This window comes from Choloepus didactylus, chromosome Y (assembly GCF_015220235.1).
Source record: "Choloepus didactylus isolate mChoDid1 chromosome Y, mChoDid1.pri, whole genome shotgun sequence".
NCBI lineage: Eukaryota > Metazoa > Chordata > Mammalia > Pilosa > Megalonychidae > Choloepus > Choloepus didactylus.
The window spans coordinates 25,510,632-25,524,256 of NC_051335.1; the positions used below are offsets into that span (position 1 = coordinate 25,510,632).

The 13,625-nt window shown below is 35.9% G+C and overlaps 2 protein-coding genes across 2 annotated transcripts in view; both read left to right on the forward strand.

Moving 5' to 3' along the window:
- LOC119524045 (RE1-silencing transcription factor-like) overlaps positions 1 to 1,557 on the forward strand; it is a 117,548-nt gene extending 115,991 nt beyond the window's left edge. The window contains exon 2 of the mRNA XM_037822716.1: positions 1,231 to 1,557. Coding sequence (XP_037678644.1) covers positions 1,231 to 1,557 — 327 coding nt within the window. The remainder of the gene's footprint in view (positions 1 to 1,230) is intronic.
- NEXMIF (neurite extension and migration factor) overlaps positions 1 to 13,625 on the forward strand; it is a 333,843-nt gene that overhangs the window by 165,775 nt on the left and 154,443 nt on the right. The window lies entirely within an intron of this gene.

The following is a 13,625-nucleotide window of genomic DNA, read 5'->3' on the forward strand; positions in this document are numbered from 1 at the left end:
CAACATTTTTGGTATTTGCAAATTGCAGCACCCCACTTCTCTGGTACCAAAATCTGTTCTGGTTTGTTAAGTTGCCAAAATGCAAAATACCAGAAATGGATTGTTTTTTACAATGGTGGTTTATTAGTTCACCAATTTGCAGTTCTAAGGTCATGAAAATGTCCCAATTAAGGCATCAATAAGATACTTTCTCTGAAGAAAGGCTGATTGCATCTGGAGTTCCTCTGTCACACGGGAAGGCACATGGCCAGAGTCTGCTGGCCCTCTCCCAAGGCTAGCTTCTGGTTTCTGTTTCTTTCTCCAAAATGTCTCTTGGCTTCTGTCTTAGCTTTTCTCTCTCAGCTCCTGTGCATCCTTGCTTGTTTCTCTCAGGGCATTTCTCTCTGTGTGTCTGAGGGTCCTCTCTTAGTTTCTCCAGGGCAAACTCTGGATTTCATCTCTTACCTTCTCTCCTGGTTCTAGTTTCAACAGCTGTCTCCAAAATGTCTCTGGGTGTTTCCTCTCTAAGCATCTCTGAGGTCTCTTCAAAATATCTCTGCCTTTTATCCTCTCATAGAGGATGCCAGTAAACCAAATAAAACCCACCTTGAATGGGCAGAGTCACATCTCCATGGAAATAATCTTATCAAAGGGTCCCACCAACTATTGGATGGGTCACATCTCTGTGGATACAACCTACTCAAAAGGTCCCACCAACAATAGGTCTGCCCCCAAAAGACTGGATTAAAAGAATATGGTTTTTGTGGGGTACACAATAGATTCAAACCAGCACAACATCTATGATTAATTGTTCCAGATTCTGTATCTCCTCTGAATTTTTTATTTGCTCCTTTGGGTCATATCTTCCTGTTTCTTAATATGGCGTATTATTTTTTGCTGATGCTTAGGCATCCGATTATCTTGGTGAGTTTAATCTGATATTGGATTCTCTGTCTTCAAAGCTTTTGTTGTTGATTGGATTTGTATTAATTCTCTTCTTTGACACTTGGTTCATCAATATTATCCAACCAGGGCTGGGCCATGGATCCACATCAGCTCCACAGGGCCTCAGGGAGATGGTCAGGTAAAGATGCCTGAAAGCCTGTAATTCTGCCACCCAAGGGTGCCTTTCCTGGCCTTCCCAGCATTTGGCCTTAGCCCCAAAACCTTTTAGATGTCTTTCCAGGGGTGCACTTTCCTCTCCTGCCAGCGGATGGTGAACTTTGGCAACCTATTCCCCTCAACCCTCAGAAGGATGAGAAGCTCCTGATTGGCTCCAGACAATGGCGTAGCTGTTCCAAGCAGAGTGGGTGTAAACAGATGGTGGTTCCAGCAGTTCAAATTCACCGGCCAAAAACTGGCACAGTGCTAGATCATGAACAGCCCTGTTTTGTGGAGAGTGGACCTCTGCTGCCCTTTCAGTTTGGAGCTGCCTGTGGCCAGGGACTGGAGGACTGGATGCTTTCTGCATCCAAGAGTGTGGGATGGGCACCAGGAGCCAGGGGAATTACTCATGTTATCTCACTGAAGCTTTCCTGTCTGTTTGTCCTGTCCTGCACTTTCCTAGGTGTTGTATAGTGCATGTGCATGTGCGTGCGCGTGCGCGCGCGCACACACACACACACACATGATCTTCAGAGCTCCAGATCTGTTGTTATGGAGTTTCCACCTGACTCCTAGTTGTTTTACTGGGAGAGAAATGAGCCCAACCTCTCCTTAATCAGCCACCTTTGATCCTACCCCAATAATGTTCTTTATGGTAAAGGCAATCAAAGGCAAAACCTGGATCATTTTTAGCAGTCAGTTGCCACAAGTCTTTAGTCTCCTTTATCTTAGAATACTTTAACCTCAGTCTCTCCTTGTCTTTTAAGGCCTTGATGTTTTTGAAGAGTCAACCCAGTTATTTTTTTAACAACTATATGGTGATATAGTTAATATATACAATTCACTCAAAGTGCACAATTCAGTATTTCTTAGTATATTCAGAGGGTTGTGCAACAAGCACAATCTAATTTTAGAATGTTTTTGTTCCTGCTAATAGAAATCCTGTATTCATTAGCAGTCACTCCCAGCCACCCCCAGACTTCAGCAATCATTGATTTACTTTCTGTCTCTATAGATTTGCCTATTCTGGACATTCCATATAAATGGAAACATACATTATGTGGCCTTTTGCATCTGGCTTCTTTCACTTAGCACAATGTTTTCAAGGGCCATCCATATAGTAACATATATTCTGCATTCCTTCTTATGTGGCTGAGCAATATTCTATTGTATGTATGTACCACACTTTGTTTATACATTCATTAATTGATGGGAATTTGGGTTGTTAACACATTTTGGCTATGATGAATAATACTGCTATAAGCATTTATGTGCAAGTTTCTGTGTAGATATATGTTTTCAATTCTCTTGGGTATTGTTCCAGCTTGCTAATGCTGCCTTTTTGCAAAACACCAGAAATGGATTGGCTTTTATAAAAGGGGGTTTATTTGGTTACACAGTTACAGTCTTAAGGCCATCAACAATTGGGTACCTTCACTGGAGGATGACCATTGGCGTCCGGAAAACCTCTGTTAGCTGGGAAGGCATGTGGCTGGCATCAGCTTGCTCCCAGGTTGTTTCAAAATGGTATTCTCCAGAATGTCTCTGTGTCAGCTTCTCAGGGCAAACTCTGGGCTATTACCTCCAAAACATCAGCAAAACTCTGCTTTCATCAGCCATCTTCAAAATGTCTCTGTAAGTTGCAGCTCCTCTCTCAGCTCCTGTGCATTCTTCCAAGTGTTCCTCTTGGCTGTAGCAAGCATCTGGGCCTGTGTGGCTCTTTATAAAGTACTCCAGTGATCCAATTATCACCCACCCTGAACAGGTGGGGTAACACCTCCATGGAAATTATCCAATCAAACATTTTACCCACAGTTGATTGAGTCACATCTCCATGGAAACACCCAATCAAAGGATTCCAATCTAATCAACACTAAATACATCTGCCCCCACAAGATTGCATCAAAGTACATGGCATTTTGGGGGACATAATACATTCAAACTGGCACTTGATATACCTAGGAGTAGAATGGCTGGGTCATATGGTAACTCTATGTTTAATTTTATATGAAACTGCCAACTGATTTCCACAGCAACTTCACCATTTTACACCCTCACCAGCAACATATGAGGGTTCCAATTTCTCTACACCTTCACCAACACTTGTTAACATGACTTTTTTATTAGTCATCCAAGTGGGTATCAAATGGTATTTCATTGTGGTTTTGTTTTACATTTCCCTACTGGCTACTGATGTTATGCATCTTTGCATGCATTTGTGGGCCACTTGTGAGCTGTTTTTTTTTTTTTTTTCACTTTCTTGATGATGTCTTTTGCAGCAGAACAGTTTTAAACTTTGAATTCCAATATATCTGGGTTTTTTTTCTTTTTTTCCTTGTGCTTTTGGTGTCATATCTAAGAAACAATGCCTAACCCAAGGTCACAAAGATGTACTTATATGTTTTATTCTAAGGTTTCTTTATAATTTTAGCTCTCACCTTAAGTGTTTGATCCATTTTGAGTCAATTTTTTGTGTGTGTGGTATAATTAAGGGGTCCAAATTCATTCTTTTGCATGTGGATATCCAGTTTTCCCAGCACTATTTGTTGAAAAGACTTCTTTCCTCATTAAACTGTCTTAGCACCTTTGTTGAAAGTCACTTGACCATAAATATAAGGACATATTTCTGGACTCAATGCTGTTCCATTGATCCAAAGTTTATCTTTCTACCAGTACTACACTGTCTTCATTACTGTAACTTTGTAGTAAAGTTTGAAATCAGAAAGTGTGAGCCTTCTGACTTTGTTCTTTTTTTCCAAGACTATATGGACTATTCTGGGTTTCTTGCATTACCATATGAATTTTAGAACCAGCTTGTCAATTTCTACAAAGAAGTGAGATGGAACTTTATTAGGAATTGTGTTGAATCTTTAGATCAATTTGGGGGAATATTGCCATCCGAACAACATTAAGACTCATAGTCCTTGAACATGAGATGTGTTTCTATTTTTTAAAAATATTTTTCAATAATGTTTTGTAATTTCAATGTACAGGTCTTGCACTTCTTTTGTTAAATTTTTAATTGTTTTACTTTTAATACTATTTTCAGTGGTATTGATTTTTAATTTCATTTTCAGATTGTTGCAAATGTATAGAAATACAACTGACATTTTTGTATATTGTTCTTGGGTTGAACATTGCTGAACCTATTTATTAGTTCTAATAGTTTTTTAGTGGTGTTCTAGTTTGCTAATGCTGCCAGGATGCAAAACACCAGAAATGGATTGACTTTTATAAAAGGGGGTTTATTTGGTTGCACAGTTACAGTCTTAAGGCCATAAAATGTCCAAGGTAATATCAGAAATTTGGTACATTCACTGGAGGATGGCCAATTGTGTCTGGAAAACCTCTGTTAGCTGGGAAGGCACGTGGCTGGTGTCTGTTTCAAAGTTCTGGTTTCAAAATGGCTTTCTCCAAGGATGTTCCTCTCTAGGCTACAGTTCCTCAAAAATGTCACTCTTAGTTGCACTTGGGATATTTGTCCTCTCTCAGCTTCTCCGGAGCAAGAGTCTGCTTTCAATGGCCATCTTCAAACTGTCTCTCATCTGCAGCTCCTGTGCTTTCTTCAAAGTGTCCCTCTTGGCTGTAGCAAGCTCGCTCCTTCTGTCTGATCTTATATAGTGCTCCAATAATTTAATTCAGACCCACCCAATGGGCTGGCCAACACCTCCATGGAAATTATCCAATCAGAGTCATCACCCACAGTTGGGTGGGGCACATCTCCATGGAAACACTCAAAGAATTTCAATCTAATTAACACTGATAGGTCTGCCCACACAAGATTACATCAAAGATAATCGCATTTGGGGGGCACAATACATTCAAACTGACACAAGTGGGTTCCTTAGGATTTTCTATGTACAAGATTACATCATCTGTTAATAGAGATGGCTTTACTTCTTCCTTTCAAATTTGAATGCATTGTTTCTTTTTTTGCCTTATTTCCCTGGATAGAACATTCAATATAATGTTAAATGAAAGTGGATAAAATGGACATTGTTGTCTTATTCCTTAACTAGGGAGGAAACATTTCATCTTTCACCATTAAATTATGTCAATTATGGATTTTTGTGGCTGCCATTTTTCAGGTTAAGAAATTTTTCCTCTCTTCCTAGTTTGTTGCATGTTTTTAACATGAAAGGGTATTGGATTTTGTCAGATGATTTTTCTGCATGCATTGGAATGGTCATTTGGTTTTGTTTGTTGTTCTATTAATATTGTGCATTGCATTGATTGATTTGGGTGGTTGGATCAACCTTGCATTCCTGGGAGAAATCCTTCTTGGTCATGGTGTATAATCCTTTATTCATGTTGTTGGTTTTGGTATGCTAGTATTTTTTGAAGATTTTTGCGTTTATATTCATAAGGGATATTCAGACTAGTTACTTTAAAAATGTATCTCAATTTGGGTTTGTCTGATGTTTTGTCATGATTAGATACAGATTGTTTAGTTTTGGCAAGAATACTACAGAAATGATACTCTGTCCTCAGTGTATCATATCAGAGATACCAAATGCCAACATGTCTTATACTGGTGATATTAATTTTAATCATATAAGTGCTTCTTAAAATGGAATTTGTTAGTTATACCTGAGGTGAACAATAGGTGGAGATAAGAGCAGCAGAGATGTGACTGTAGAGATAATAGCCAGCCTCTTTGATGCTTAGCACACCAGAGATAGCACTGTAAAAGCTGATTTCCAAGGAGTGGATTTCTGCTATTTTGTTGGAATGTATTGCTTGGGAAAAGTCATAATGATGTTATCAATTCTTTGGTGTGGTGAGTGGATGGTTGGGCAATATAGCTTAAAGAATTAGTGCTCTGAAAACTGGTGTTCTGTGTTCAGATTTTAGCTATGCAACTTTGTAATTGTTTGATCTTGGGTAAATTACTTAACCTTACAAAGGTTCAGTTTTACATCCTGTGAGATGGGGCTAATTTTGGTATATACCTCATACAGTTTTTGTGAGGAATAAGTGAAATAACGGTCATTGCTTTGCTTATACTAGGCCCTCAAATGTTCGCTATTGATGATATGGCATCTGGTTCACACTGATCAAATTAAGCCAATTTTATTTTGGAAATAAATATCATAGGTTGCTGTGACCTCCCCCTTCTCTGTCCTGAGTCTTCTTGCTCCCTTCTCTCCCAGGTTTTCATATTTATTCTAATATTAAGAGACTCAACTTTTCTAGGGTACTTTTTGGAAGAAGCCTTTAGAATTTGAAGAGGGTAAACATTTTAAGAAAGCCTATAATAAAGCATCTAAGGCACAAATCAGATACAAAGATGGTTTATGGACAATTTTCAATCACTCTAAATTTTATTGTTTGTTTGCTTTTCCTAGTCCTCTCTCCTTGCCTCTCACTACTGTCCTTTTAACACCTCCTCACGTGAAGAAGTGAGACAGAGGCAGAAGGGGAAAATGAAATCAGCCAATCTTTCTACTTTGGTAAAATAGGGAAAGGGGAGAGGTTGAAACTCATGTGTAAAATGAGGTTTCTCTGTGGTTTTCATCATTCATTTTTCTCCGTGTCCCTTTCCTAGAATCGCAGGATATTTCTATAGGAATAATGGAAAACTAGGTGGCATAGGCAAAGAAATTTTCCACCTTTCAGAACCACTGACCTAAAATTCAGTAAGACAACAAAAAGAAACTATTTTAGTTATATATTTTTGTAATTTTTGTAGTATATGTATATTTGTAATTTTCCCCATAGTAAGACCTAAACAAGGATAAATTTTTTAAATTGAGAGGAAGAGTCAAGGTAAGTATAACAAATAATTTAAATATTCACTATTATATCATGACCATTTAATGATAAATGAGAATAAGAAAAAGAGGGGGAGAGAAAAAAGATAATGTATGTTGGGAAACAAATGGGGAGGTAAAGGAAGAGAGGGCATAAAGATGTTCATCTCAGAAGAGGAAAACAGTTTTCTACTAAAGCATGAGAAATTAAAGGTTAATATTTCTGCTGTGTAAGACCACCTAGGATCATGATGATGAAGAAAGTATAATAAATGCTAAAGGGAATTCTTCAGGTTTAAAGTTAAAACTACTAGAGGGTAGATCAAAGTCATATGAAGAAACAAAGATTTTTGGTAACGTTAACTACATGAGTAGATAGAAATGCCAGTACTGCTGTATTTTTGGATTTTAACTGCACTTTTCACTTCTTACATGATCTAAAATACAAATGTCTAAAAATTTATTATAAATGTAACATGTTGGGCACATAATGTATAAAGATGTAATTTGTGACAAGAACAAATATGGGGGTTAAGAAGGGTATGGGAATGTAGTTAGTGTTTGCTATTGAAATTAAGTTAGTATCAAGTCAAATGAGATTGTTAAAGATATGGGATGTTGAATTTAAGCCCCATAGTAACCACAAAATAAATATCTAAAAAATATACATAAAAGGAAATGAGAAGATATTCCAAAGAGTTCACTATAAAAGATCATCTAAACTCAAAAGTAGGTAGTAATGGAAGAAATGAGGGACAAAACTACGACCTATGAAAACCTATTAGGAAAATGGCAGAAATAAGTCCAGCAATATCAGGAATTACCTTAAATGCAAATGGGTTAAACACTCCAATCAAAAGGCAGAAATTGGCAGAATAGACTTTTTCAAAAAGCATGTCCAAGCTATATGTTGTTTACAAGAGATTCATCTTAAACTCAAAGACACAAATAGGTTGAAAATAAAAGGATGGAAAAAGAGTATTCCATTCAAATAGTAGCCAAAAGAGAGCTGGGGTGACTGTACTAAAATCAGATAAAATAGACTTTAAGTCAGAAACTGTTACAAGGGACCAAGAGGACACTATAAATTGATAAAATGCTCAGTTCAATAAGTAGGTATAAATATTCTAAACATATGTGCCTAACAACAGAGCCCCAGAATATATGAAGCAAACATTGACAGAATTGAAGATACAGACAGCTCTATATCAATAGTAAGAGACTTCAATACACCACTTTAAATAATGGCTAAAACATCTAGGCAGAAGAGCAATAGGGAAATAGAGGACTTTAACAATACTATAAATCAGATAGACCTAACAGGCATATATAGAAAGAACACTTCACCCAACAAGAGTAGAAGAGACATTCTTCTAAAATATGCATGGATCATTCTCCAGGATAGAACATATGTTAGAACACAAAAAAGTTTCAGTAAATTCAAATCATACAAAGTGGCTTCTTTGACCACAGTAGAATGAAGCTAGAAATCAATAGCAGAAAGAAAACTTGAAATTTCACAAAATGTTTGGAAATTAAGCATATGTTCTTGAACAAATTGAGCCAAATACAAAATCACAAGGAGAATTAGAAAACACTTGAGACAAATGAAACCAAAGACATAATATAACAAAACATATGGGATGGAGCAAGGCAGTGCTCCAAGGGAAATTTATAGCTGTAAATGCTTACATTTAAAAAGGAGAAAGATCTCATATCTGTAACCTAACTTCACACCTGGAGAAACTAGAAAAAAAGCAAACTAAATGCAAAGAGAGCAGAAGTTAGGAAATCATAAAGATTAGAGGGGAAAAAAATGAAATAGAGAGTATAAAAACAATAGAGAAAATCAGTGAAACCAAAAGTTGGTTCTTTGAAAAGATCAATGAAATTGACACGCCTATATCTAGATTGACAAAGGAAAAAAGAGAATGCAAATAACTAAAATAAAAAATGAAGCTGGGGGAATTACTATCAACCATAGAGAAAGAAAAGGATTTTAAGAGGATATTATGAGCAATTATACACCCCCAAAAATAGACAGCCTAGATAATATGGACAAATTCCTAGAAAAATACAGAATATCTAAATTGACTCAGAAAGAAATAGAAAATCTCAACACACCCTTATGAATATAGATGCAAAACCCCCTACAAAATACTAGCAACAGAATCCAACAGGACATTTAAATTAATTACACATGATCAGTGGGATTTATCCCAGGAATGCAAGGGTGGATCAACATAAGAAATCAGCGAATGTAATACACCACATTAATACAATGAAGGGAAAAACCATCATCTCAATTGATGCAGAAAAGGCATTTGACAAAATCCAACACTCTTTCTTGAAAATAAAACATTCAGAAAACTAGGAATAGTAGGGAATTTCTTCAACATGATAAAGGTCATATGTAAAAACCCATAACTAGCATCATACTCAACAGTGAAAGACTAAAAGCTTTCCCCCTAAGATCAGGAACATGACAAAAAGACCACTTTCATCACTTGTATTCAACACTGTACTGTTCTAGCCAGAGAAATTATGCTGGGAAAATAAATAAAAGGCATCCAAATTAGAATGGATGAAGTAAAACTATCTCTACTTGCAGATGACATGATCTTATATACAGAAAACACAAAAGAACCTACACAAAAACTTTAGAGCTAATAAATGAATTCAACAATGTTGCAGAACACAAGATCAACACTCAAAAATCAGTAGTGTTTCTATATACCAGCAATAAGCAATCCAAAAAGGAAACCAAGAAAACTATTCCATTTGCAATAGCATCCTAAAGAATAAAATGTCTAGGAATAAATGTAACCAAGGATGTCAGACTTGTATACTCAAAACTACTAAACATTGCTGAAAAAAATTAAAGAATATCTAAACGAGTGCCAAGATCCCATGTACATGGATGAAAGACTGAATGTTATTTAAATGTAAATACTACCCAAAGTGATGTATAGATCATTTCCAACCCTGACCAAAATTCAAGAAGCCATTTTTGCAGAAATGGAAAAGCCAATCATCAAATTCTTATGGAATTGCAAGAGACTCTGAATAGCCAAAACTATCTTGTAACTAAGAATAAAGTTGGAGGACTCACACATACCATTTTCAAAATGTATCACAAAGCCACAGTGATCAAAATGATTTGGTAGTGGCATAAGGACAGACAAATAAATCAGTGGAATAGAATTGATAATCCAGAAATAAGTACACACATCTATGGCCAACTGATTTTCAACAGTGGTGCCAAGACCATTCAATAGAGAAAGAATCTCTCCAACAAATGGTGCTGAGAAAACTGGATATTCACATGCAAAAGAATGAAGTTGGACTCCTACCTAACACCATATACAAAAATTAATTCAAAATGGATCAAAGACCTAACCATAAGAGCTACAACTTTAAAACTCTTAGAAGGAAATGTATGGGATAATCTTCATAACCTTATATTAGGCATTGGCTTCCTAGATATCACACCAAAAGCACAAGCTCCAAGTGAAAAAAATAGATAAATTGGACTTCATCAAAATTAAAAACTTTTATGCATCAAAGGACATTATCAAGAAAGTGAAGAGATACCCATAGGATTGGATAAAATAGTTGCAGATCATATATCTGATAAGTATTTAATATTCAGAATATATAAAGAACTCATACTGCTCAACATCAGAAGTCTAACAACCCAGTTAAATATTAACCAAAGGATTTGAATATTTATCCAAAGGAGATAGAGTGTATAAATGGCCAGTAAGCACAAGAAAAGCTGCTCAACATCACTAACCATTCTGGAAATGCAAATGAAAACCACAATGAGATAGCACTTCACACTCAGTGGGATGAGCATTATTTTTAAAAAGCGAAAATATCAAGTTTTGATGAGGATGGGGAGAAATTGGAACTCTTGTACATTGCTGGTGGGAATGTAAAATGGCGCAGCCCCTTTGGGAAATGGTTTGGCAGTTCCTCAAAAAATTAAACATAGAACTATCATTCCACTCTTAGGTATATACCTCAAGAATTAAAAGCAGGGACTCTAACTCCAATGTTCATAGCAGCATTATTCGCGATAGCCAAAAGATGAAAACAACACAAATGTCCATCAACAAATGGATAAACAAAATGTTATGTAGTCATACTATGGAATACTATGCAGCCATAAAAAGGAAAGTTCTGATACTTATTACAACACGGATGAATCTTGAAAACATTATGTTAAGTGAAGTAAGCAAGACACAAAATTATAAATATTGTATGATTTCACATATATGAAACACCTACAATAAGCAAATTCACAGAGATAGAAAGATTAGGGGTTGTGGGGAGGGATGACGGGGGTTACTGCTCAAAGGGTGAAGAATTTCCATTTTGGGTAATGAGAATGTTTTAGTAATGGAAGATGGTGATGGTCACACAACATTGTTAGTTATTAATGCCATCGAATTAATTGTACACCTAAAATTAGTTAAGTGACATTTTTATGTTATATATATGTTACCATCAATTTTAAAAAAGACTTAGGCCACAGCTTTGATACCATGGTAATATTCCATTCTTGTGGCTCTGTTTGTAATGGCTAAAGATCAAAAGCAAAAACAGCAAATTCAAGAATTGAATTTCTGTTTAGCTTTCTATTCCCAACCCTACTTACTTGTTTCACTGAGGGAATTTGACTAGATTAAAACCTTGCTATATTTAACATCTCTGAATTTCTCAAGTTCTTTTATTTCACACCAAAGAACAAAATACACTTTAATACTCTAACAGTACAAATGAAGACAGAATAAGGGAATAAATATCAATAATTTAAATGGAGAAATCAAATTTCAAACTTGACTCTAAAGTTTATTAAAATGCATTTTATGAGATCTAAATAAAATACATTTTATTCTGCTAGTGTTTATAGATTTCATTACATTATCATTTAAATCATTGGAAGAGTTTAATAGGTCGCAACAGATGATATACTATCTCAGACCCATTTTCTTGCCAAGGCTTCAACTGCTGAAGAAGTTATTGCTTGTAATATGGGTATTTTGTGGTCAAGCCTTCATGCAAAAGTAAGAAGTTTTAGGGTTAAGGATAACACGTTCAGGAATCTATGTTTGCTGATGAGGTTTTAAAGAAAGTCATACCAAGTGAAGAGGGGTGCGCTTAAGCACCGGGATTATAAAAAACCATTAAAATGTTAATCTAGCTTTTAAAAGCAGTGCTTTTATCTCTAAGTGTAAAGAGGGAATTTGTTTATTCATTATCTATTCATTCTAAATAGAAAAATCATTTGGGAATTTAAAAAGCTGCAGCTTATCTTTTCCAATATATAAAGGAAGCAGACAAATAAATTAGCCACAAAAGCCAATATTTTAGTTTCTTTTCATATTGACTGGACTTGAAATTCTTTAAAAATCAACTCACTTTAGATTTCTAAGATTCAAAGATATGTTCATTTAATATAAAATACAGATCATTTTTCTCTAATTAACAATAGTATAAATGCTCATTGTTTTTGGTGCCATGGATATCTCTGATATAAATCGGTGAGGATCTGTCCAATTGCAGCTACTTAACCTACACAAAAAGAAAAACAATAGGAAGTAGCTAAGGGATGTGAGGGCGAAAGGCAGCATATGCTTGGAATTTAAAGGGAGGAAGAGGTCATTGTGAGCAAGGGTAGTTGAAGAAAGTTTTTTTTTTTTTGAGAGGTTAGGATGGTGAAGAATACCAGGATTTAAACAAGGAAAATAAGGGAATGCTCTATGTGGTTAATGAATGGTGTTAAAGCGCAAAGACAGAAATGGAAATACCATCATATGGGGAAGCGGTAAGTGGGACCAAGAATTCATATTAAGAATATTGATAGAGGATGTTGAAATGTACCAAGGTCAGATTATAGAAACCCTTAATGCCAGGCTAAGGAACCACTGTGGATAATTGGGAGCCACTGATGTTTTTTGAGTTGGAAGATGAGGACATGGGCAGAAGGATATTTTAAAAGAGGGTGTTCTGTTAGCAGTTTAGATAATGTTTTAGAAGCAGAGAGAGTGGCCAGAAAGCTGTTGCCTTTACCCAACTGTGAGACATTGCAGACCTTGCATAGGGAACTGCTAGCATTGCAAAAAGATGCAAGAGAGATTAAACTTGGTTGCTCATTAGACCTAGGACACAAGGAATGGATCAAGGATGACTCCCAGTCACTCAGATTTGAAATACTGAAATGAATGTGCCTTTGACAGCTTTGACAGAAATAAGGTAGTGTCCTTAGCCCTAGATATTTCCCTGGGATTTCCAAAGGTATTTATTTCAGTTAGCTTTAATAAATAAAAATAAATTTGTCATTCAATTTCGTGATGAAGCTGAAATATTAATCTAAAAAGCATAAAATATAAATCACTCTTCTAATTGTATATGTATATATCTTCAAAAATAAAGCCTGCATCTGTCTGAGTTGTAGAGAATATGTTTTAATGTTCAAACGAGTATGCATTCTTTATTGAAATAATTAAGTTGATTCTTTCCAATTAGTGATTTAAATTGACAAGATTTATTCCATTGATGCAAAGATTCTGTGGCCTCTGGGGGTGTGTCTGGAAGGGTGAGGCAGCTCACTGACAGCAGGGACTGAAACATTGCCAAGCAGTCCCAGAGCTCAGCCCATTTTGTGCAGAAATTAAAGATAGTAGAGTTCTCTGAGGCTCCATGAAAAAACAAGAGTGTATGCAGTGTCATTTATGAACCAGCATGGGGTTAAAAAGCAGGGAGTCCATTATATTTTCAGTC